Raw genomic sequence first — 26,395 nt, forward strand, 5'->3', positions numbered from 1 at the left:
GGCGGCTGCGAGCCGGGCTGCGGCGGCCGACTCCCCCCTCCGCCAGCAGCGCGGGCGGGCACCCGCGCCCCCTCCGCCCTGGCACCTGCCGCGCGCTGGCGCTGTGCCCACGGCGATGCCCTCGGTGGTGCTGCTGCGCACACCACCCCGGAGAAGCCGGGAGTATCGTGCCCATTTTACGGGTGGGAAAACCGAGGCTCAGTGATGGTAACGTGACTTGCCGGAGGACACGCACCTGGTGAAGGACCAAACTGGGATTCCAACCCAGGACTGCCCGGCTCCTGGGAGCCGGTGAAGTCCCGCTGACAAAGCCTTCCTGCCCTCCCCTTCCCCGGCACCGGTCTCCCCTCAGTGGGCCTTGATAGGCTGCCCAGTGGCTGCTGTCTGCAGAGTGGATGAGCGAGGACCTCCTGCACTACTCATACACTGATACCGGCCTCACCTGGGTGCCTCTGGTGCTCCCCCACAACGAAATCCGAAACTTTCTTCCTTTGTTGACTTAAATATACAAAAATAAAGTGAAATCTGGCTTCTGAGAAGCTGTAGAGGCTTTGCGGCATTGGGAAGCACACTCTTGGTTTTGCTTTTCCTCTCTTCACACAGGGAATTAAGTCCCTGGCCTGGGGTCAGCAAAACGAGGGGCTGGCAGAGCCGGGGTTAGCATACAGGGGCCCAGGCCCAGGTGTTTGGACCCACACTCCGTGATCTCAGATGTATCCCTTCTGAGGCAGCTTCCTCCACCTCAGAATGAAAGGTTACTAGGGGTCTCTCAAGGACGCAAATTTAGTGACGTCATGGCAGGCTCAAGCATCTCTTTTTCCCAGTCCCCGGCAGTGCCAGGCACTGTTCCAAGCACTTTACATTAGTAAAACGCAGTGATCACCCTGAATGGATACTGTTGTCCCCATTTGACAAACGAGGACACGGAGGCACAGGTTAAGTGATCTGCTTGAGTCACACTTTGAGAAAGAGGCGAAGGCAAAATTTGGACCGAGGCAATGTGGCTTCATCAGGCTACCTGCCTTCCGGAATTCAGTGGGGAGGATCCAAACCATGGCTTCTTTCTTTTCCTCTGTCCATGACCGGGTGGGGTGGGGTGGGGTGGGGGGGGTGGGGTGTGTGTGTGTGTGTGTGTGTGTGTGGGTGTGTGCGCGCGCGCGAGCGCAAAATGAGAAGGCGAATTTAAGGTTGCAAATTCCAGAGCAAACATTCCCAAGCAGGATTTTGGGGACTATCCTCACCCCTCACTCCCTGAACAATCTAGCCTCAACTTGTCCTTGGCAGCTCTTTATCAAAGAAAAGTTGGAAGTAATCTGTATTCATCTATACATGGTGGTCTAGGAGGTTAGATTCTGAGCTCCTCAGTTTCCTTATCTGAAAAATCTACTTCATCGGGCTGTTACAAGAATTAAGTAATATAATGTGAGTGAGCCTCTTAGCAGACTTCTCCATCATGGCAGGTGCGTATTAACTGCCAGCTAGCTCCCTTTTCCCTTTTCATCAGTGTAGGTTTATTCATCATTTATCCTCAGTATTTAGCATAGTAACTGGTGTATGGTAGGTCTTCAGTTAATGTTAGTTTATGAAGTGGATGTATAAAACAGAATATATAAAATATATAATTAAAGTGAAACAAATATAAAATGTCAATATATAAATATAAATGCTTTAGATACATGCAACTACTTATAAAAGTAAAAATATGACCTGTGCTTCAGAGTCTGTAGAGCAAAAGTTTAAGATAGCACCAGTCCCATGTAGGTCATACTGCCTGAGGATAAACCCTGGCTGTGTTGTGTGGTCTCAGGTGATTAACTTCTCTGTGTCTCAGGCTCCTTAACTGTGAATGGATAACACCTCCCAAGAAAGGCCTCATCAGGGTGACCACGCAGCACATTCAGAGCTGTGCCTGACACAAACTGTTTGTTCATTATTATTAAGGCTCCCTGATACACTTGAGCGATTCGCACGAAGTAATTAATACAACACACTACGTCATAGGAGGCACTTCTCAGCAGGGTCACCTCAGGCCTAGCAAAACAGCATCCTCTCCATACAAATGGCTATCAGACACATGAAAAAATGTTCATCATCACGAGCCATCAGGGAGATTCAAATTAAAACAACAATGAGATACCACCTGACACCAGTTAGAATGGCCAAAATTAGCAAGACAGGAAACAACATGTGTTGGAGAGGATGTGGAGAAAGGGGAACCCTCTTCCACTGTTGGTGGGAATGCAAGTTAGTGCAGCCACTTTGGAGAACAGTGTGGAGACTCCTGAAGAAATTAAGAATAGAGCTTCCCTATGACCCTGCAATTGCACTGCTGGGTATTTACCCCAAAGACACAGATGTAGTGAAAAGAAGGGCCATCTGTACCCCAATGTTTATTGCAGCAAAGGCTACGGTCGCCAACTGTGGAAAGAACCAAGATGCCCTTCAACGGACGAATGGATAAGGAAGATGTGGTCCATATACACGATGGAGTATTATGCCTCCATCAGAAAGGATGAATACCCAACTTTTGTAGCAACATGGACGGGACTGGAAGAAATTATGCTGAGCGAAATAAGTCAAGCAGAGAGAGTCAAGTATCATATGGTCTCACTTATTTGTGGAGCATAACAAAGAACATGCAGGACATGGGGAGATGGAGAGGAGAGGGAGTTGAGGGAAACTGGAAGGGGAGATGAACCATGAGAGACTATGGACTCTGAAAAACAACCAGAGGGTTTTGAAGGGGCAGGGGGTGGGAGGTTGAGGAACCAGGTGGTGGGTAATAGGGAGGGCACGTACTGCATGGAGCACTGGGTGTGATGCCAAAACAATGAACACTGTTATGCTGTAAATAAACAAATAAACGAATAAAAAACAAAACAAAACAAAACAAAACAGCATCCTCTCATCACCTCCTCAGTGACCCCTTGTGGCCCATCCTGGGATGTGTGCTTGCTCGAGGTCTGCCTGCCTGTGACCTGGGGTGAGCGGAGCTTCACACTGGGGTGTGCCCTTCTCTAGAGGTCCTCTCTGTAAAACAAACCCCAAACATCCTCCATTCTAGAGGTCCTACCATCTAGAAATAAGGTCATGTGACTTCTTAACAGATGGCAAAGTTTGCAAAGTGCCTTTCTGTACTTTGGTTTTAATTCCTTTTTCTAAGTAAGGAAGAAGGAGATCAGGAAAGTTGAGGTCCTCTACATTTCAGCAGGAGTGGAGTTACAGCGTTTCCCCTATTCATGAAAAGGGTCCGGGGCGGGGGGCGCTACACAAACGCAAACACCCAGGTGGAAATTAGCTGTCAGTCTTTGGATGTCTCCTCAGCCACAAGAGGGTGTCTGAATGCTTGGGAACCCCCTAGGGCTTGTGGAGATAGCCTGGACAGTTTCCTGGAAAAGCTCTCCAGGCGAGCCTCTGCCCTGGGGAGAATGTTTGATGCTACAGGATGTGACAACAGGGACTCTGGGCGCCCAGTATCCACAGAAGAAACTGTTTAAAAAAGATTTTTAAAAGAGCTAAGATTAATAAATAGCACTGTTCCAGGATGGCAGGGCCCTGGAAAGCAGGCTTATTTTAAGAAGCAAATGTCGTCAGTCTGATGACGTGCAGAGCCACATTTAGAACACAGTGTGCTGCGGATAGAAGCCCGTTACACTGAGCCTGAATCTTGTGATGTCACGATTATGACGCTGTACCAAAGCCTGTATGTCTCTCCGGGCTGTTTACTTGCCACTAGCTTTACGAGAATAATTTTTTAAATGTAATTACTGTCAGGGGTTACAGTGGGACCAAGAGGATGAATACTGCATTTTCCTCTTCAGTTGGATGAAATGTAAAAATCCTCTTTCCTCTCTTTGACAGATGGTTTTAAAACTGTGTTGATAACGAGGCGTTTCCAATTGGGATTTTGGAGAAGAGTACTTTACCACTTTTGACTAGCTGGGGGCTCTGCTGAGCTGTATTACTGAGCCCGGCTCTGCACATCCCCTCACGGATAATTTCTAGGGCTTCTGCCATGATATGGGCATTTTGCTACAAAGATGTGAAAAGCCTGTGCATAGCCACCTCTAGTGAGGACTGATTTATGTTCTTTGAAAAATGTAAGGATTCATATTCAGTCCCTGGCCCTCACTGAAATCTTAGGCCTAAGGAGCACATTTCCTGAACTTAATTTTGTTTACTACAGAGGCCCTGGAGGGTCCAGTCTTCAACAGAGCTGGAAAGCTGGATCATGGCCTTCGGAGAGGCGCTTTCAGGCTGTTTGTTTGCCAGGGTCTATTTTAGCTTGGTTGCTTGTCAAGCAGACAGAAAGCAAAAGCAAAAAGCATTAGCCCTAAAAAAGTAGTAATAGTTAAAACACTCATTGAGCACGGCCTCTGCTGGGTACTGTTTTAAATGCTTTATCAAACGAACACTGAATTCTCACAAAGCCCTATGAGATAGATGTTATTGTTCCTATTTTACATATTTGGAAACTGACCTCCTAAGTCAGTTGAAATCTGTTGGCACCAAGACTGGCGAAGAACGTAACTAGGATTTGAACCCCAGATGTCAGAGGGTCCACACCTTGAAACCCCCACGCTATGCTGCCTCATTCAGCCCAAGTGTGTTCAAAATGTCTGTGTGAATAAACCGATGGGATGGTGACTCATCTGTCACAGGACCCTGCTATTAGCCATCATTTTAAAACAAGATAACCACCTGAATTCTTTTAAAGTGCCACTTACGATTTCTGCACATGTTGAACAGTAGCTGAGCTGTTGAGATTTCTTGAAAACTGGTCTCAGAGCCCGTTGTTTGAAACATTTGTCACAGGAGCCAAATACATTAACGAGAAAGGTCTGATCGCACATTTTTAATCCAAAATGAAGCTGAAAGAGAGAGAGAGAGAGAGAGAAAGGGACGTTTGTGCAGGAGAAAAGCCAATAGAAACAGTTTTTTAAACCGTATCTTCCTTTGATCACGATGGTTGCTCAGACTTCTACATGTGGGATAAAGTATATGCAGTCAATTTATAACCTTTGATTTATTACAGCACACTGGGTCAACACCAGCTCGTTTATTTAATCAGTAAGAAAGCATCAGAATAGGTTTTCTGGGATTACCATTTAACTGGCTGTTTCGGCAGCAACACAGACACAATTGATTTTTGCAGCCCAGTATTAATCCTGTGGGGATCCACAGTGGAAAGTGTCATTATAATGGATATTATAATTTAAAACTTAAAAAAAAAATTCTTCCCCTAAAGGTAAAATTGTGGAGGGAAGACGAGAGTCAAAGTGGTAGAACCTGATTTCAACCAACACCCTAAGGCTGAGTAAACGTAGTATTGGTTCTCTGCAAGAGACACATGCCATTTATTGAACACTGGACAGCCACAGACCCAGGGCCCCTGTCTGTCCATCCGGAAGTCAACCGACAGGTCCAGGCCATTGAAGGGAGGGCAAACACAGAAGCAAAACCATCTGGTGGCTGAGGGCGCTGGCTCTGGCTGTCCAGATCCTGGCCCTACTTCTTAAGCAGGTTACTTGAGCTTCTGTGGATCTTTGCTAATCAATCAAATGGGGATCTTAACATCTACCGTAACAGGAGAAATCACTAGGGGATTTATGAAAGGCAGTGCATAAAGCTTAGCTCAAGGCTGGAATATAGTAAGTGCTCCAGAGATGGGAAGCTGCCCTGTGAGTGGCTGTGGGAGCAGCAGCAGCAGCAGCAGCAGCGGGAAGGAGGGGCGGGGGATGAGGGTGGAGATGTGGGAAAAACAGAAGTGAGCCTATGGCCACATTTAAGGCAGAATGCGATGAAGGCCTTACATAAAGCAATAGTGTAGGATGGATTCGGACCATGCTTGAGAAGAAGGAGCTAGACTTGCTGACATGGGGGGATAAGGAGAGGGAGAGGTCTATGAAGCCTCCTGTGTTTCTGTTTGGGAGGCTAGGTGTTGCGGTGTCACTGCTGGAGATGAGGACGAGGAGCTTAAGGGGGGCAGGGGACAACCATCACAGCCGAGCCAGTTTAATAGGTGTTTCAAAGAGTGGGCCACATCACGTTCAAAGAAATGACCCCCTGAGTATAAGGAGGTTTGGGGCCACTGGTCTGAACATTTCGACAGAGCCAAATTTGAGAGGAATGTATTTGTAGGGCAGGTGGCAGTGGGGACACCTCAAAGGGGAAATGTCTGCCATGCAGAGGTCACCCTGGGACTGGAAGAAGAATGGGGAGAATGAACTGGGGAGAACTCCTACAACAAAGGAGCAGCTGATAGTAGTTCTTGAGATCTCTATGTGTCAGAGAAGGAGAGGGCCATCCCGTAAGGATGAGAGATCAGAAGAGAACTAGCTACCGACCACCATGGAGCGCTTGGCCCTGACTGCTCACAGCCACCCCAGGAAGGGAGCAGATATCCGTGTCGTAGCTGAAGAAACACCTCGGGATTCAGTAAGTTCGAGGTCAGCAGTGGAGCCCGAATCTGTGTGTAGCGGGACTCCACAACCCTTCTCATGAAGCTGGCACAGTCAGGATACTCTGCCTTTTCATAAAATATGAGCTAAAGGAGGCTGCCCCCTGGAGCCTCACCTTTGGCGAGGACATGGTAATGCTGTCTCCCACTGCCCAGGCCTGCCAGTCCCAAGGTCATGCTGAGGACTCCAAGTAATAGCATTAGGAACATGAGCCATGGTTTTTTCAACAAGGGAGCAACGTCATTCAAGCAGATTATTCCAGCATTTGCGCTTCCAGAAGTAGGTCAGAGAGAGAATGCACAGCAGGAAAATCAACTAGGGTAAGAGGCTGTTATCGTGATCTGGGGAAGAGGAAATGAGCTCTGGACAGAGCTGGGGGAATGGAAGATGAGAGGAACTGTGGAAACTGAGTGGAGAAGGACTCCCAGGATGGCCAGGAGTTGCGAGAGAGCGAGAAAAAGGGAAGAAAAGAAAATGCCAGTATTCCAAATCTGGGGAGAGACACTGTTCTCCTTCCCAGACTGAATTTTAAACTTTTTCAAATGATAAGGCTATACATGTTTATTAGAACTGGAAACAGAAGGATAGGAAGAAGGAAAATTAATCACATGCATGCCCTATACTAACAAACTGATTGCTGTTAACATTTTGTTTTCTTCTAGTGTTTTCATAAACCTATGTTTACACTTTTATTTATTTATTTTTTAAAAAAGATTTTTTTTATTTATTTGACAGAGAGAGATCACAAGTAGGCAGAGAGGCAGGCAGAGAGAGAGAGAGGAGGAAGCAGGCCCCCTGCTGAGCAGAGAGCCCGATGTGGGGCTCCATCCCAGGACCCTGAGATCATGACCCGAGCCGAAGGCAGAGGCTTAACCCACTGAGCCAGCCAGGTATCCCTATGTTTTCACTTTAAAAAAAATTCAGAATTGTATGCAATACATAATTTTGAACTTTAGTTGTTTGCTTACTAGTGTTTTTGTCTACATGTGCTGTTGTGTATTCTTAGAAAACATCATTTTCTCACGGAGACCACAAACTTTGAGACATATGAACCTTAAATCATTTCACATGGCTAGCATTTTGGATCTGATTGGTTAAGCATGAGCAAGCTACAAACTAAATTTGATATATTACAGTATTGAAAACTATAAATATTATACATGGGCATTGTGAGTCTGGAAAAATCAAAAAAGCATAAGGAAGAAGACAATCACCTATAATTCCACTGCCCAGAAAGACTCCTGGTCCACATTTTGGCATATGCAAGAGTAGATTTTATATTTTTTATATACTGATATTTTTCATTTAGCATTTATATCATGGCCAGATTTAACTGTAATGCATTCTACCATCCTTATTGTCAATAATCCTTTTTATAATGAGGGAACTTTTAACAGCTAGAACAAATGCTTCACTGAGCATTTTGACAAGATAAAAATGTCCCATTATAACAAGCCTTGGCATGAAGTTGTTCTGCAGTAGTCCACAGAACTTCTTAGACCTTCCCCTAAGCCCAAGCCAAACACAAATTTCCTTGCTATGTTTCATCTAAATAAATAATTTAAAAATTACCAAAAAAAATCCACCACCTCATATTTATTTTTAAGAGTTCAGACCTCGGGGCACCTGAATGGCTCAGTTGGTTAAGCGTCTGCCTTTGGCTCAGGTCATGATCCCAGGGTCATGGATCGAGCCCAGTGTTGGGCTCCATGCTCTGCAGGAAGCCTGCTTCTCCCTTTCCCACTCCCCCTGCTCGTGTTCCCTCTCTCACTGTGTCTCTGTCAAATAAGGAAATAAAATCTTAAAAAAAAAAAAATAAATAAAAGAGTGCAGACCAAAGACAAAGTCGGGAGTGAGAGTCCCTACGACTTGCTCTGTGTTCTCTCCCCATATTTAGAATTGCTGCATATTCTTCTAGACTTTTTTGACACCATAGATAAAGCTGTGAGTTACACAAATAAGGCTATTAGCTATTTGCTTTTTTTATCTAATTTATTCTGTTAGTCCTTACAGATCTGTTTTTTGGTAATAGCTTTAATATTACTCTATACGATAGTATCATGATTTATTAAACCAACCTCTTATTACTGGATATATAGGGTATCTCCAGTTTTTGCTTTTAGAATAATATTTCACTGACCCAGTTGAAAATGGGCAAAACAGCCCCGCATGCTTTGCTGCTGGGAATGTAAAATGGTGCAGCTGCTGAGGAAAACCGGTTGGCAGTTACATAAAGGGTTGAACAGAGTAGTCACCATATGACCCAACATATCCACACCTAGGTACATATGCCCATGATAACTGAAAATACATGCTCACATGAAAGCTTACACATGAATGTTTATAGCAGCATTTAAGCTCAAAGTGGAAACAACTCAAATCCGTCAACCGATAAATGGGTAAACAAAATGTGGTATATCCATATAGTAGAATGTTATCTGACAATAGAAAAGAATGAAATTCTGATCCATACTACAACATGGATGAACCTTGAACCCATTATGCTAAGTGAAGTAAGTCAGACGCAAAAGGCCACTAACTGCCACTCAGTTTCTATGAGATGTCCAGGATAGGCAAATCTGTATAGACGGAAGGTATGTGAGAGGTTGCCTGTAAGTAGGAGAAGGGGAGGATGGGGTGTGACTGCCTAGTGGGTATGGCGTTTCTTTTTTGGGGTGATGGAAGTGCTGTAGAATTAAATAATGCAGATGCTAAAAACCACTGAAATGTGTGCTTTAAAATGCTAAGTTTTGGGGTGTCTGGGTGGCTCAGTCGGTTAAGCATCTGACTTTTGATTTCAGCTCAGGTCGTGATCTCAGGGTGGTAGAATCAAGCGCCACATCCAACTCCGTGCTCAGTAGGGAGTCTACTTGAGATTCTCTGTCCCTCTCCTTCTGATGCTCCCCACTGTGTGCCCCCTTTCTCAATCCCTCTAAAATAAATAAATAAAATTTTAAAATAAATAAAATGCTGAGTTTTATGTTATGTGCATTATCTCATTAAAAATTATTTTTTAAATACAAGACTCTGAACAGACACTTCACAAATGCAGACATTCATATGCTCAATAAACATATAATGCGTAATATTATTAGTCATGTAAGAAATGTAAATGAGAACCACACTGCTGTACCACTCCTTACCCACTGGAATACCTAAAATGCAAAAGACTGACAATTTGAAGTGTGGGCAAGGTGTGGTGAAGTGGACCCCTTTCCTTGTCGACGGGAGTATAAATTGGTATGTCCACTTTGGAAAACTGGTTGATAGGACCTACTAAAGCTACACATATATATAACCTGTGAGCTGGCACTTCCATTCCTGGATGTATACTCATCAGAAACAAATACTTATATTCCCAAAGAAAAAAAAATAATAATTTCATAGTAGCTTTATTCACAATAACTCCAAACTGGAAAAACCCAAATTTTCATCAACAGACTCAATAACTTGTGATGTGTAATAAAAAGAATAAACTTTTGACACACACGACAATGTAGATAAATCTCACAGACTTATGACTATATGATGTTTGTATCAAAACATCTTCCTATTCCAGGAGCACCTGGGTGGCTTGGTTGGTTGCTCAACCAACTCTTGATTTTGGCTCAGGACATGGTTTCACGGTCTTAGGGTCCAACCCCGTGAAGAGCTCCAAGTTCAGCAGGTGGGGTTGCTGAGGGGTGGGTCTTTTTGGGATTCTCTTTCTCTCTCTCTCCCTCCACGCCTCCTCCCCGCTGCTCCTCCCCATGGCTCATGCGCCTACGTGTTCTCGCTAAAATGAATACATTTTTTTAAAAATTTTATTTGTTTATTTGACAGAGAGAGAGAGCGCGAGAGCGAGCACAAGCAGAGGGAGTGACAGGAAGAGGGAGAGGGAGAAGCAGGCTCCCCACTAAGAAGGGAACCTGATGTGGGGCTTGATGCCAGAACTCTGGGATCCATGACCTGGGACGAAGGCAGATGCTTAACTGACTGAGCCACCCAGGGGCCCCTTAAAAGATTTTATTTATTTGACAGACAGAGATCACAGGTAGGCAGAGCGGCAGGCAGAGGCAGAGAGAGAAGCAGGCTCGTCACTGAGCAGAGAGCCGGATGCAGGCCTCAATCCCATGACCCTGAGAGCACTACCCGAGTCCAAGGCAGATGCTTAGCCGACAGAGCCAGGCAGGCGCCTGAAAATGAATAAATCTTTTAAAACAACAACAACAACACTCTTCCTCTTCCATTAGCTGCATTCTGAGGCTTATATTGACATGTAAAGTGTTACCTGGATCAATTTTAAAGCTGATTGTATGACTTTTCAGATGCCTAGTTTTTTTCCCCTGATGTCAACACTAAATATATACATATATATATATTTTTAAAGATTTTATTTATTTATTTACTTGACAGACAGAGATCACAAGTAGGCAGAGAGGCAGGAAGAGAGAGGAGGAAGCAGGCTCTCCGCTGAGCAGGGAGCCCGATGCGGGGCTCGATCCCAGGATCCCGGGATCATGACCTAAGCCGAAGGCAGAGGCTTTATCCCACTTAGCCACCCAGGCGCCCCTACACTAAATATATTTTTAAAACAAAACACCTTTCTATTATTTCAAAAGAAACATATATGGATCATAGAACAATTAGAAGATGCAGATTACCCACCAATACTGCTGTTCACCTGAGCTCCCTCCTCATGAACGCTCAGTCAACACCTTGGTGTGTGCACATAGAACACGTACGTGAGCGTGTAGGAAAACCTGCATATGCTAATATACGGTTAGCACATACCTACCTTCCACAGAGTCAGCACTCAGAGCGCCCAGCGGAGAAGTCAGAGTTGCAGCTCCAAGGTGAAGGCGAGAAAGCAGAAGCTGTACCTCTAATCTCCTTATCTGGGTAGCGTGGCTCAGAGGTTTTGTCCCTTCCCACGGGCACTCACCGCCCATGGCAAACTTCTGCCCATCCACAGCAGATGCCCTTGGAACTTCTGCTGACATGCTTCTTGAGCTCAGTTCTCTGACCTCTGCAGGAGGCAGCCTTGGCAGGCTGGAGCCTCATGAATGCACGCTTTGCTCCACTGAGCCATGCTGACTATTCACCCCAACTGTCATCAGCAACTTCCTCCTGCTTGGTCCTCATCCTACCAGCTCCTCTTCATCTTGGAAGTTCTGCCCACCATCAGCTTTGTGGGACGGATGGAGAAGTGGGAGGTGTGCCCTTCTCCTCCCCCATGCATACATTTCTCAGCCCCTGCAGGCCCCCTTGCCTTGTTCCCAGACAAGATCTGCTCTTTCCCAAGGCTGACCCCCAGTCCTGCCCTCTAATAGGACCTTGCTTCTGCAGCTCTGTCCCATCTCGCCAGCATCAACATGAGCGTGGGGAAGAGTAAGATGTGGACCTGCTCTCCAGGAGCCCACAGGGTAGCAAAGGAGATGGGCACTGTCACCCGCCGATAGCCCAGGGGGAGTGTTGCAAAACAGGCATGAACTCTGACCTGTGGGAACCGAAAGGGAAGGGTGATGAGGAGCAGAGAAAGGGCACGGAGAAGAGCCCAGGGGCTGATCAGAAACCCAGCCAAGTGTCTGCCAATGGCCCCTCATTCCCTCACCATCTGGGAGCCCATGGAGACAGCCTGAGCCAGATTTAGGGCATATTTGCTTTCCCTCTAAAAACGTTTATATATATTTTACAGGGTATTATGAATCCATAAAAAAATATCAGCATCTTCAAGTATACAATCCTTAAAGAAAGGCACAAACCTTGTGCACCTAAGGAAAATGTAGTCTCCTAGCAATGGAAAGAACCTGACCCGGGATGCCTGGGTGGCTCAATCCCATAAGCATCTGACTCTCAGCCTCATCTCAGGTCTTGATCTGAGGGTTGTGAGTTTGGGCCCCAAGCTGGGTGTGGAGCCTACTCAAAACAAAACAAAACAAAAAACACCAAAAAACCCAAACCTGACCCAATTCATTTGATAATTTATTTTATTGATTAAAATACTTTAAAGTTCTACTTTTCATTTCTTCCTATACAATGTATCTAAATGAACTAAATCATTTATAATACGAAAAGACTATTACATATCAGGGCGACATTGCTTCATCATCATATATTATTTCCACCCCTAGATATATGTCCGTGTTAGAGACTCACAGCCACAGCCTGGGAGTCTGTCAGAAGCAGAGGGCCGGTTGGGATCCTTGGAACGGTGCCCAGGAGCACTGGGGCCACTGGCTATAAGCTAGCAGGCTGGTCAAATGACATTGTGTGCTCTGAAAGGAAGGAAAGAAAAGGTTTGGGGGAGGCGGCGGCGGCGGGGGCGGGGGAGAGAAGTGATAGTCTGTTTCCACAAAAATTGGGAAATGCTGGTTTCTTCCAAGGAGGAACTGACATAATTCTTCAGTTATTTTTATGGGAAAATTTAAGAACATATTTGAATGCTGAAAAGATAGAGAAAATCATTTAAGTTGCCTTTTAAGCTTAATTTTTTAAAAACGTTGTATGAACAATGAGAAAGTATGGCAAGTGTGTTGACAGATAAAAGTTAAATGTTCTTTCAGAAGAGATGATAAATGGGCATGAATTAATTTTACTAAGAGATTTGTTTTACAATATATATACATAAAATACTTCATATGATTCATTTCAGATTGAATATTCTCTTAAAAACTAGAGGAACCTGAAATTATAAATGTTTTTGCATGCAGGAGCATTTTTAGTAAAAAGTGAGTGAACCCCAACCCCGCCACCCCGGGGCAGGAGGCCTGGGGTCAGGGGACTTTTGACAGGACCTTGTGGCCAAATGGGATTATTTCCTGGAGGACTCAGCCCTACACCCCACCTGTGGCTTCATAAATGTACGTGGGCCACACCAAAACATTAGAAAACTTAGGAGACACAGTGCTCTCGGATCCTATGCCCTCTGGGCGGGGAAGCCCTGTCCAAAGACAGATCTAGAAAATACGGGCCTTACAAGAATCCCAGTAAAAGCTGGCTGTGCTTCTGAAGGTAGACGTGGCCTTTCCAACCCCAGCTAGCATGTGTTAACTCTTACAGAATGACAGTGGTGACACCATCACCTGGAGCAAGAGAAGATGGGGCCCATCTTGGAGAATTCTTATGCTTTTCCTTACATCACATTCCAAAGCATTTCCAGTTCCAATAACAAACCACATCCCTCATATTCGCTCTTCATTTAGCTTCTGAGGGAAAAGTACACTTACTGTCTTTTCTCTTGCTATAACCTATTGAGAAAGCCTAGCTTAAAACTGCTGGGGATCTGGATCATTTCCAGAGCATGCGGAGAAGGGGTAAAAGGAAATGTAACTTGAAAGAGATATTTTGTATCCAACATCAGCTGGGATGAATCCGCCCGGTTATTTAGGAGAGCCTGAAATTAAAACCAGAGGAAAAATGAATAAAGAAACCAGTGCATTCTGCTTTATGATTATCTAGAAGTCTAGAGTGAGGAAAACACAACTTCACCTCGCTGAAAAGCTCCTTTCAAAATCATGTGAGCGAATGCACAAAAAAGCCTTTTAACAACACAATCCCCATGGTGAAATGGTCTATGCAGTATTTCCAATCAGCTCTCATGAGTATTTACTTACTCGCTCTGTTTCACCTCAGAAGTTAATTTCCCACAGGATGGACTGACTGTAAATGGATCTGTTTTCTATCCTTACCCATTCTTGTGGCATAATTCTAAGCCCAAACATGAGTAGATCTGAAGTATTAAATCTTTCCAACAGTTACCCTTTTTTATAGTTCAGTAGTTTGTAACCTTTTTTTTATCTCAACACCTCTTTATACTCTTTAAAGATTACTGAAGACCCCAAAGAGTTTTGTGCATATGGGTAGAACTATTGATATTGGCTATATTAGTAATTAAAACAACACTTTAAAATATAAATTCATTAGAGTAACAAGAACAAACCCAATGCATGTAAACATTTATTGAAAAGTAACTATTTTTTAAAATAAAAAAATCAGTAGGAAGTTGTATTGTTTTATATTTTTGTAAATCTTTTTAATGTCTGACTTAATATGATAGGTAAAATCTCTCATGTCCGCTTCTGCATTCAACCTACAGTGAATAGAGATTGAAAGCAGAGGAAAGTAGAGGTTGAAGTAGAGAAAGAAAAGTCTGCTTCACACATATGTACTTGGAAAAAGGAAGCCTTTGCAGATCCCTTGAAAGGGTCTCAAGGACCTTCAGGATCCTGGAATCAAACTTTGATAACTGATACCTTTGTTGATTGGGGAAGAAACTTTAGGGATTAAAATAAGAAAAATGGGTATACATTTTTCCATTCAGCCTCTGCTCCCTTGCACAGAACTGATAAGAAGACTGATAATAAACAAGACATGTTGAAGGAACACAGCAGGTGAATCATGGTTTTAGAGGCTAAAATGGGCCTGGGTGCCTCAGTTGGTTAAGGGTCTGCCTTCAACTCAGGTCATGAACACAGGGTCCTGGGATTGAGCCCCGCATTGGGCTTCCTTTAGTGGGGAGCCTCCTTCTCCCTCTCTCTCTGCTGCTCTCCCTGCTTGTGCTCTCTCAAATAAATTAAATATTTTAAAATAAAATTTAAAAAAATTCAAAAATTAAAAAAATAAAAGAAAATGGGTATTTGGCAGGGAAAATTCCTGCTGCTTTAAAAAAAATTTTTATTGGGGTGCCTGGGTGGCTCAGTGGTTTGGGCCACTGCCTTCGGCTCAGGTCATGATCTCAGGGTCCTGGGATCGAGTCCCGCATCAGGCTCTCTGCTCGGCAGGGAGCCTGCTTCCCTCTCACTCTCTCTGCTTGCCTCTCTGCCTACTTGTGATCTCTCTCTGTCAAATAAATAAATAAAATCTTAAAAAAAAAAGAATCATTATTTTAAAAAAAAATTTTTATTATTATTAACATATAATGTATTATTTGCTTCAGGGGTACAGGTCTGTGAATCATTAGTCTTACGCAATTCACAGCACTCACCACAGCACATACCCTCCCCAATGTCCATTACCCAACCACCCCATCCCTTCCACCCCTCTTCCCTCCAGCAACCCTCAGTTTGTTTCCTGAGATTAAGAGTCTCTTAGGGTTTGTCTCTCTCCCTGGTCCCATCTTCTTTCATTTTTCCCTCCCTTCCCCCCCATGACGCCCTGCTCTGCCTCTCAGCTTCCTCATATCAGAGAGATCATAATAATTGTCTTTCTCTGATTTACTTATTTTGCTTAGCATAATACCCTCTAGTTCCATCCACATTGTTGCAAATGGCAAGAGTTTGGTTTTTTGATGGCTGCAGAGTATTCCATTGTATATATACACCACATCTTCTTTATCCATTCCTGCTGCTTTTGCTAAGTGCCTTTTGTTTGAATGTTTGGTAAATGTACTTCAATCTTAGATTTCTATAACATTAATTCAATATTCAATATTCAATTATTCATTCACTCATTTAAAGTAGACTCCATGCCCAGTGTGGACCCAATGTGGGGCCTGAACTCACAACCCTCAGATCAAGACCTGAGCTGAGATCAAGAGTTGGACATTTAACTGACTGAGCCACCCAGGTGTCCCCTCAATTTCTTATACTGAAAATTAAAAGGTACATCCTTAAGGATCTTACCTGTACTTTACGAACAAAAGATGGAGTCACTCTTTTCTCAAAGTCATCTATAGGTGTGTATGAATTAAGGATCTTTATGATCTGCAAACAGCACATAAGATGGTATTAGACCATGAAAAACAACAAGTCTGTCCACGAAATAACGATTCTGATGGTTTGGGAACTGTTGGGAACCACATGTAGTTCTTCCATACTGTAAAATGCCTCTAAGAACCATGTGCTCTGGCCTCCTTCCTTAATACCTCCTCTCCCCCCATACACACACGTCTGTGAGTTCAGAGGGCAGGGAATGTATCATAGGCACTTTTCTGTTTTTAAGTCCTAAGTTAGTATTAAATAAATGCTTATTAGATAAGAGGGTGGTTCTTGGAGATACGTGTGCACCACAAAGAGCACACAGAGACTCAGACACACCCTGTGGCTGGCTAAGCCAGAAAGGGTGACACCAATCACACAATCCATTTTTGAAGATCAGGGGCACACTCAGCAAGCCTGGTCACCTGCACAGCAGACAGTGAGGTACAGCGTTCATAGATCTCCTTGGCATCGCTGTCTGTGGTCTTCTTGACCTGAAGCAACCAGGCTGCCTGAGAGAGAGGTTCCAAAGTTTCCTTGGCCAAGCTGTTCTGTAAATTCTTGTCTTTAAGCCATTCTTCTAAGTAGCTGATGTTGCACCTGGAGTAAAAGCCAGAGAAACAGTGAATAGTGGGTGATCCGTTGAGAACACTTCAGGGGAGAGTGCCAAATCCCCCAGTGTGTCCTGAGAGGGTATCCAAGTTCACCGAGAGCTTTAGGACTGTGGTCCAGCCGTTTCTTCATTTGTAACATGAGGGGGTTGGACCAAATGATTAGTTCTCATGATCCGTGGTTCTAAGGATCTTGATGGTCTAGGGTAAGGGCCATAGCAGCTCTAAACCTTGGGGGAAATCTGAGCAAAAAGTGGTGACTGCAATAATTTATAAAGTAGTCTACTAAAATAACCTTAATAATGGATTTGAAAATCTACTAAAGGAAAAAATCATAGTGATATTTGAAGACCTTACATTGGTATAAAAAACTGCTTTCCTTTCCTAAATTGGCAGAAAATTTTCAATTGGTAGAAGGCTTTCATTCGGTCCACTGGGGTTTTTATTCTTGTTTCTGTCACTAATTATCAAAAGTTTATAAGGTAAGAGGTATGGGTTTTAGTCCCACCAGTCTATTTTGTGAGCTTGGAAAATTACTCAATGTCTATGGGTAAATGAGAGTGTTGAGAACAGTGGGTTCTCAAAAGTCAGTTTTCTGACCTTTTTGCACTGGCAATTTTGTTCCACTAGTTTGAGTTCTCATTACAATAGATTCCTATTGGGCCTCCCATCTTATCCCTTCTAATTCATTCTACTTAATCCTGCCACAGTCCTTCCTTAATATGGATGTTGAGCATGTTAATTCTCCCACTAAAAAATCAGTGGTGGAACATAATCCAGTAATTATACCCAAAGTACTGGGTAAATACTGGGTATTTACCCAAAGACAATGAAAATGCTAATTCAAAAAGATATATGTACCCCTATGTCTATTGTAGCATTATTTATAATAGTCAAGATATGGAAGCAACCCAGGTGTCTATCAATAGATGAATGGATCAAGAAGGTGTGGTGTAGCTATACAATGGACTACTACTCAGCCATAAAAATGAATGAGGTCTTGCCATTTGCAATAACATGGACTGACCTTGAGGGTATAAGGCTGAGTGAAATAAGTCTATTGAAGAAAGACCAGTAACATATGAATTCATTCACATGTGAAACTTAAGAAACAAGACAAAGGGGAAAAGAAACAAAAAACCAGATTCTTAAATACAGAGAACAAACTGGTGGTTGCCAGAAGGGAGAAGGGTGGGAGGATGGGTGAAATAGATACAATTATGAGCACACTTATCCTGATGAGCACTGAGTGATGTACAGAATTGTTGAATCATGCTTTTGCATACCTGAAACTATTACAACACCGTATGTTGATTATTCATCAGGTTTTTAGAAAAGGAGAAAAATCAGTGGTGGAGTTCTGGTTCTAAGCCAGAACATACTCCACTTTGCCCTCCCACTGAATGCAGCTGTAAAAGCTTGATGGAATGCCTGAAGCAGCTATTTGAGGACCCTGGAAAGTAAATAATACTGGGTAGGTTGGGGAAGAAGACCAGGATTTGAAGTATTGACAAATGGGTAGTGAATTTACTAGTTCTTTCTGTCTGCTATTCATTAACCTGACCTCAAAGGAGCCTGAAACTCAGCGGTGGGTACTGATGTCAATAAAGTCTTCACGTCAGAGGCCTCTAGGTCTGTGTTGAGGAGCTGAAAAGCGGTGTCTTAAAGTTCTTTAGAGAGGAGAGAAGTCCTCTGTTTTTCTTCTTTCTACTTTTTCTTTCTTCTTTTTGTGCTTCAGCCCCAATTTCATTGTGGTAGCAGTGTGGCAATGGGGTCCAGTAGGAAGCTGAAACTCTGAGGGAGGAAAACCTTCTCCAAATGGAGCGACTGTGGTTCAAGAGAATGGGGTGAACCCCTATTGTTCATTTCTGCCACCACTTAGCCCCAGACGAAGATATTTGTAGCAAATACACCATACAGTGAATTAAGTAAACCCCCAGTTTTCTGTCTGAAGAACCAAAGAGGGGATTCTCGGGGATCTGGAAAGTATCAGGGGTGTTTTGGAGATGGAGGAACTTGGGAAAACAACCTTTCAAAGTTGTTCGTGAACTCGTTGGTGCAACCTGGGGCCCATGCATGGATCTGACCCTTAACAGCACACACAGGCTTTGAGGACTAAACAATGGGACAGAGCACCACCCAAGTTTCAGACTGACCATGGCGTGTCACACGTGAGACAGAACCAAATAGCATAACAAAGGTTTTGAGAACTGACACAGGGGTCCCAAGCCACAAACAATGGTCAGAACTCACAGTCCGAACTCAAATGGGCTATCTGATAAAAATATCAACATTCACCATAAGACTGAAAGACCCAAAGTCTCATAGTATAATACTAGAAGTGTCCAGGATATGATTCAAAATTACTTGGCAAATGAAGAACCAAGAAAGTCTCAATTTGCATCAAACAAGAAAATCAATAGATGTCAATTCTGAAGTGACACAGAGATTTTAAAGAAGCTATCATAAAAATGCTCCAAAAAGTAAAGACAAACTATCTTGAAATAAATGAAACAATAGAAAGTCTCAGAAAAGGATGATACAAAGAAAAACCAAACAAAAACTTTACAACTGAAAAATAAAATAACAAAAATAAAAGAATTCTTTTAATGGGTTCAACAGCAGAATAGAGATGCCAGAGGAAACAGTCAGTCAAGAGAGAGGATTCGATCTAAAGAATGAAAACAGAAAATAAATAAACAACTTTAGGGACCCATGGGACCATAATGAAAGTCTTAGCATTCATGTTATTGAAGTTCTAGGGGAAAGGAGAAATTATGATGCAGACAAAATATTTGAAGAAATGACTGAAAAGGGGGCACCTGTGTGCCTCAGTTGGTTAAGCATCTGCCTTCAGCTCAGGTCATGATCCCAGGGTCCTGGGATTGAGTTCCACATAGGGCTTCCTGCTCAGTGGGGAGCCTGCTTCTCTCTCTCTCCCTCTCCTTCTGCTGCTCTTTCACTTTCTCTGGTCTCTTTCAAATAAATAAATAAAATCTTAAAAAAAAAAAAAAAAGGAAAGGAATGACTGAAAAGGTCCCAGATTTAGTGAGGTGTGCAAGCCCACAGATTCAAAAAGCTCAGGGAATCTCAAAGGGGTTAAACTCAAAGAAATCCACACCCAGCCACATCCTAATTAAACTGTGGGGAATCAAAGATCAAAAAAATCTTGAACGCTATCTGAGAAAAACTGTGCATTACTTGTAAGGAAACAGTAATTCAAATATCCTTGCATTTCTCATCAGAAACCATGGAAAAGTGTTTCACATTTTTAAAGTGATGGAAAAAATGGAATGTGAACAAAAATTCTATATCCCACCAAAATATACTTCAGGAATGAAAGTGAAATGAAGACACTTTCAGGTGAAAGAAAACTAAGTATTGGCACTGAACTTGCTGTGCAAGGATTACAGAAAGAATGCCTTCAGGCAGAAAGGAAATGGTATCAAAATGAGATTTGGGGGAAAAAATAAGACTTGCAACATTAGGAATGAAGGAGTAACAGAAACGGAGTAAACATGCGGGCAAATGTAATAGACAGTTCTTCTATTGAGTTTCTTAAAATATATTAGTTGGTTTAAAATGAAAATTATAGGGGCGCCTGGGTGGCTCAGTGGGTTAAAGCCTCTGCCTTCGGCTCAGGTCATGGTCCCAGGGTCCTGGGATCAAGCCCCGCATCAGCCTCTCTGCTCTGCCGGGAGCCTGCCTGCTTCCTCCTCTCTCTGCCTGCCTCTCTGCCTACTTGTGATCTCTGTCTGTCAAATAAAGAAATAAAATCTATTTAAAAAAAAATGAAAAATTTGGGGCGCCTGGGTGGTTCAGTGGGTTAAGTCGCTGCCTTCGGCTCAGGTCATGATCTCGGGGTCCTGGGATCGAGTCCTGCGTCGGGCTCTCTGCTCAGCGGGGAGCCTGCTTCCCTCTCTCTCTCTCTGCCTGCCTCTCTATCTACTTGTGATCTTTCTCTGACAAATAAATAAATAAAATCTTTAAAAAAAATGAAAAATTTAACATTATCTGGCAGTTTTTGATGTCCGTAGATACAATACATAAGACAACTATAACATAAAGGGGAAAGGGGCCTAAGTGATGGTAAGCATCTTATATTCCACTTGACATGGTTAAGATAATGATTCTAAATAGACTAAAAGGGGCACTTGCATGGCTCAGTCAGTTAAGCATCTAAATCTTGATTTCACTCAGGTCTTGATCTCAGGGTAGTGAGTTCAAGCCCCATGTTGGGCATGGAGCCTACTTAGAAATAACTAACAAAATAGACTGAAAATTAAGTATATATTCTATAATTCCTAGAACAAACACTAAAAAATACAAAGAGTAAAAACACAGTAGATAAATTTTTTAGGGGGGGGGCAGAGGAGAGAGAGAGTTTTAAGCAGGCTCCATGCCCAGCATAGAATAGAACCTGAATACCTGAATACCTGAAACTCTATATCTACTGAACAACGCCTCCCTCTTCCTCTCTCTCCTCAGCCCTGGGCAACAATCTTTCTATCTTCTGTTTCCAAGGGTGTGACTGACAGAATACATTTTTTGATCATATGGAATTAAACCAAAAGTCAGTAACAGAAAGAGAGCAAGAAAGTCTTTGAAAGCTTGTAAATGAAACAACAAACATTTTTCTTTTTTTAGATTTTATTTATTTGTTGAGAGAGAGGGATAGAGAGAGTGTGAATGGTAGGGAGGGGGAGAGGGAGAGAGAGAAATAGACACACAGGGCTTGATCCCAGGACCCCAAGATCATGACCTGGGCTGAAGGCAAAGGCTTAACTGACTGGGCCACCCAGGGGCCCCTGAACAACATACTTCTAAGTAGTCCATGGGTCAAAGAGTAAGACTCCAAGGAAACTAGAAACTATTTTCAATTCAACAAAAATGAAAAACAGCGTCTCAAAATTTGTGGGATAAAGTTAGTGCTTAAAGAGAAATTTTTGGCATTATGTTAGAAAAGAGAGGTCTCGAAGTCAATAACCAATGCTTCTACCTTAAGAAACAAGAGAAAAGAAGAGCAAAATACATCCAAAGCAAGCAGAAGGAATGATATAATAAAGACAGCAACAGAAATCAATTAAATTTTTTAAAAAAGAGAAAAATCAATGAAAGCCAGAGCTGGTTATTTGAAAGGATCAGTTAAATTGATAAACAACCTTGGCAAGACAGATCAAGATAAAAAGAGAAGACACAGATCACCAATTCAGGAACGGAAGTGGGGGGATATCACTCCAAATTCTGCAGAAAGTAAAATAATATGGAAATATTATTCATAGCTCTATGCACATAAACTCAACAACTTAGATGAAGGGCACTGATTCCTTAAAGAAGCTCATCTAAGATGAGATATGTAACCTGAATAGTCCTATAGCTATTGAAGAATTTGAATTCAGAGTTTAAAGCCTTCTGGAAAAAAAAAAAAAAGTCTGTGGTGGCTGCGACCACTGAGGGACTGATGCGTGCGTTGCTCAGACCCACGTTCCGCTTTCTCGATGTAACCAACCTGGCCCTCCATTCGAAGGGAGCTATTAATACCCTACCAGCAGTTTTCCGTCATGAAGCTTGTGCCCATTCCTCTAAGCCTGGGTCTGCTGAAATTCTGCCTGTGCTTTCGGACTCAAACCAATATCTTTCATGTTCTTCCCCAGTTGCCTTAGTCCAGCAAGCTGTGTACGTCCTTAGGCACATTACTCTGGTTCCTGATGGAACTGTCTGTCTCCACTTGCCCTGCGGAGGCTTTCACTGAAGATCGCTGGACAAAGCAGCTATAGCAAAACTCCCTGCAAAAATGCTACTGCAGAGACTGTGGGATAAAGTTCCATGTGAAATCTTATTTTTTATAACTCATTACTAGGAACAAAAAAATAATTGGGAAAATCTTTACCTCTTCCTTGGGAACACCTGGCTTACCATACTCATGAGACCAGAGAGCTGACCATGTTTGGCTTTTTGTCCCATCAGCCAGGAAGCCCAGAAACAGTTTTCAAGTGACTCTGTCCCATGTTTATGATTTTTCCCCTTCGGTGTTGATCTTCTACTTGTATTCAGGTTTTATTATTTTGTGGCTTGTGTTTTCATTTTAAAGCCACCTCAAATCCTCAGGGGCCTTGCTCATGGCAGGAGCTTAATAAATACCTGAATAAATGAGCTTCTGTGAAATGCATGTGTTCCTCAGAGCACCGCACCATAAGGGAATTACTTCTCAGATGGCCGCTGTCAATTGGTGAACCAAGAAAGCACTGAGCACCTATGGGGACAGATGTGGCCCATCTTCTGAGCAGCTGTCACGGGATCTAGGTGCACGCATCTTGCTCATGACCGTCCTCACCCATGGAGTGAGGGCTCTCACTTAGCCAGGGCTCTAATGACACATTTAGGTTTATGGGTTTCCTCTAAATAGGGTTGAATCCTATCTCAGAGGCCCACAGGGCTTCTGCCTGGAGCTTGTGAAAGAAAAAGAACCTTTTCCTTTCCCAGGGAAGAGAAGAAGATCCACAAAGCCCCTCAGAATACTCTTTCTTATCTGAAAACTACAACCTGGTGTCATGGCAATCTGCCAGCCTGGTTTGTGGGAATGTCCAAGTTCAAGTTTCATTAATGCTAACACGGTTTAATAGATGCCTTGTTTACTTCTTGGCTCAAGATGCTTCCTTTGCCCCCTTCCCTGACATCGCTGTCATCAACACAATCTCAGCTTCTCATACCACATATGTGTATCAAATCCCTGTGCAAATCACAGAAATCTTAAGTATATACCTTATTTCTAGTCACGAGAAATTTCTAGTGCAAGAGCACTAACTCTAACAAGAGCTCAGGGTTTGTGTTTCCACAACTAAGAATCAGGAAAAGTTGACACACCTCAAAACTGTGTCTCCCATGTCCTCAGGACATTGGTCCTGCTGCTCCCCAAACAAATCTCCACTGAATCTAGACAGAGCATCCTCCTAGAGCCTGAGGGGGGCTCCTCATTCTGCTCCCCCACTGTGCCTTTGCCTGCCTCATTTCCCCTGCCTGGAATGTTCTTCTCCCTGTTGGATCACTCAGTGCATAGCTCTAGGGCCTCACTTGTCTGTCCACCACAATCTCTCTTCTCTGCATCCTTGTTTGTGACTTCACCATAATTGCCTTGAATGGTTATTTGGCTATTTTGAGGTTCTGGAGGGCAGGGATCTAGCTGCTCTTTCCTTCATTTCCCATGTCCTCAGCTGCCAACAGTGCGAGTCACAGAGGTGGCAGTCAGCAAACACCGGTTGAGTGTCTGATAAGCACCCAGTGCCAGGATTTAAAATATACAATTACTAGTTACTAGTCTTTAACCACCAAAGGCAGGCCCTGGGCCTGAGTGCCAAGCTTGCTTGGTGCAGAGTGATGACCAGGGTTGGGGCTACCACTGGACCACAGACCTCCCCAAGTTTCTTTCTTTCTTTCTTTCTTTCTTTCTTTTTTAAAGATTTTATTTATTTATTTGACAGAGAGGTCACAAGTAGGCAGAGAGGCAGGCAGAGAGAGAGGGGGAAGCAGGCTTCTAGCTGAGCAGGGAGCTGGATGTAGGGCTCCATCCCACGACCCTGAGATCATGACCTGAGCCGAAAGCAGAGGCTTAACCCACTGATCCAACCAGGCACCCCATCTCCCCAAGTTTCTAAGAGTCCTCTTGCACTCCCTTACCTCAGCAGCGCAGCTCACTCGGAGGGGGTAGCAGACATTAAGGGTGTAAGGGCCAACTTAGCCAGAGGGAGCCATTTTGTGTTTATGCAATGAACTTAGATTGACCCTGCCCCTTCCAGAGGAACTTACTTGCAAAGCCCAGATACAAGGGCGGGTCAGGCCAGGTGGAGACATCCAATCAGTGGGGTGCACATATATCTACTAGGGTAAATTGAAATTCAATTGGCCACCCGTGTGTGACCTAGCATGACTATGCAGTTTTCTTTGTGTGTTGCTGATCTAGCATGACTGTGCAGTTTTCTCTGTGTATTGCAATCTCATTGGCCACCTGTGTATAGCTAGACTCAACCACCTCTATAAAAGTTAGTCTGTGAGGCTGGGAGGGGTCGCCTCTTTGTAAGAGACGGCCCTGACCTGTTGGTTGATGTTCTCGATGCTTGGTGCGAAATAAAGCTTTGCTTGACCTTCGCTTTGTATCAGTCTTGCTCCTTTGATTACGGACCCTAACAAAGGGCATTCTTCCCAGCTGCCTCTGGGAGGCTTATGGGTTTTACCTGATCTGCATCCCTTTTCTGCAAGAGCACATGTCTTTGCGCAGGAAGAGGCTGTTCAGGGTGACGGCCCCAATCAAGAAGAAGAGCTGCTTCACGGCCTGCCTCACCAGCTCAGGGTCCAGGCCATTCTGACACATGGTGCTGTAGAAGTAGCTCAGCTGCTGCAGGACAGAGGTCATCGTGTAGGAGTCTGTGTCATCTATGCTGGAGGACCGCTTCCGGAAGCCGGTGGGCTTCAGGCCAGAAATGCCCTGCAGGCTCTCGTACTCCAGCATGCCCTGCACTAGAGAGGAGAACACAAGCATGTCTTGCTCACACAGTGGGCACGACCAGAGAACATTTCCCATGGCTCTCCTGAGTCTGTTCCAGGAGGTGGCTCATTTTCTGCAGGAGTTAGCAGTGGACACAGCTGTGATAGGGGAAGTGAGAGGATCAAGGACTGGGGAGCCCCACGAGGAGGAGGTGGAGGGGTGCATGGCTGTTTACAACAGCTTGGAGTCCCTCTTCTTTCAACTTCACAGGAGAGGGAGCAGGTTAACATGATAACTCATGGTCTGGAACCATTTAAAGCCAGAAGTATTTAAATTTAAATTAAATTAAATTAAAATTTAAATTTCAGAAAACTGAAGAAAGTATACAAGAATTTTTTTTTTTTTATTTTTTAGTATACAAGAATTTGAGTGGGATTTTAGGATTTCAAAAATGCCTAGTGATGACCTAGGATTAGCTACATAAGTAGTAGCAGGTCTCCCTAGTCTTATCCTTCAGGGTGAATCACAGTTACAGGCAGGGAACTAAGAACAATGTACTTTTATATAGGTCATCATTTCAAGTAATTAAAAAGAATTAAAAAGTAGACATTTACATAATTGAATTTTCCTGGGTTTAAAATTGTATTCTTTGTCATTGCATTGCTTATACTGGATTTATTTTTTTAATTTTTTATTTTATTTTTTTTTTAAAAAGATTTTATTTATTTATTTGACAGACAGAGATCACAAGTAGGCAGGGAGGCAGGCAGAGAGAGAGGAGGAAGCAGGCTCTCCGCGGAGCAGAGAGCCCGATGCGGGGCTTGATCCCAGGACCCTGGGATCAGGACCTGAGCCAAAGGCAGAGGCTTTAACCCACTGAACCACCCAGGCGCCCATATTTTTTTTTTTTTAAGATTTTATTTATTTATTTGACAGACAGAGGTCACAAGTAGGCAGAGAGGCAGGCAGGGGCGGGGGATGCAGGCTCCCTGCCAAGCAGAGAGCCCAATGTGGGGCTCAATCCCAGGACCCTGGGATTATGACCTGAGCCGAAGGCAGAAGCTTTAAGCCAGAGGCTTTAACTCACTGAGCCACCCAGGTACCCTAGTATACTGGATTATTTTATTATTTTTTAACGATTTTATTTATATATTACAGTGAGAGATA

At 43.5% G+C, this 26,395-nt stretch overlaps 1 protein-coding gene across 5 annotated transcripts in view; it reads right to left on the reverse strand.

Moving 5' to 3' along the window:
* Positions 1–11,869: 11,869 nt before the first annotated feature.
* The window catches only part of MYO5C (myosin VC), a 93,277-nt gene continuing 78,751 nt past the window's right edge, over positions 11,870–26,395 (reverse strand). For 3 of the 5 annotated variants that reach the window (XM_046009076.1, XM_046009078.1, XM_046009079.1), the window contains 4 exons: positions 24,978–25,260; positions 16,564–16,738; positions 16,064–16,144; positions 12,456–13,836 (listed from right to left, as the gene is read on the reverse strand). In XM_046009076.1, the coding sequence (XP_045865032.1) occupies positions 13,684–13,836; positions 16,064–16,144; positions 16,564–16,738; positions 24,978–25,260 (692 nt within the window). In that variant the 3' untranslated portion in view covers positions 12,456–13,683. Of the gene's footprint in view, positions 11,941–12,455; positions 13,837–16,063; positions 16,145–16,563; positions 16,739–24,977; positions 25,261–26,395 lie in introns of those variants that run through there. The other 2 variants (XR_006818753.1, XM_046009077.1) reach the window with 2 other exon arrangements.

The sequence above is a fragment of the Meles meles genome, chromosome 6 (assembly GCF_922984935.1).
Source record: "Meles meles chromosome 6, mMelMel3.1 paternal haplotype, whole genome shotgun sequence".
NCBI classification, from domain to species: Eukaryota; Metazoa; Chordata; class Mammalia; order Carnivora; family Mustelidae; genus Meles; species Meles meles.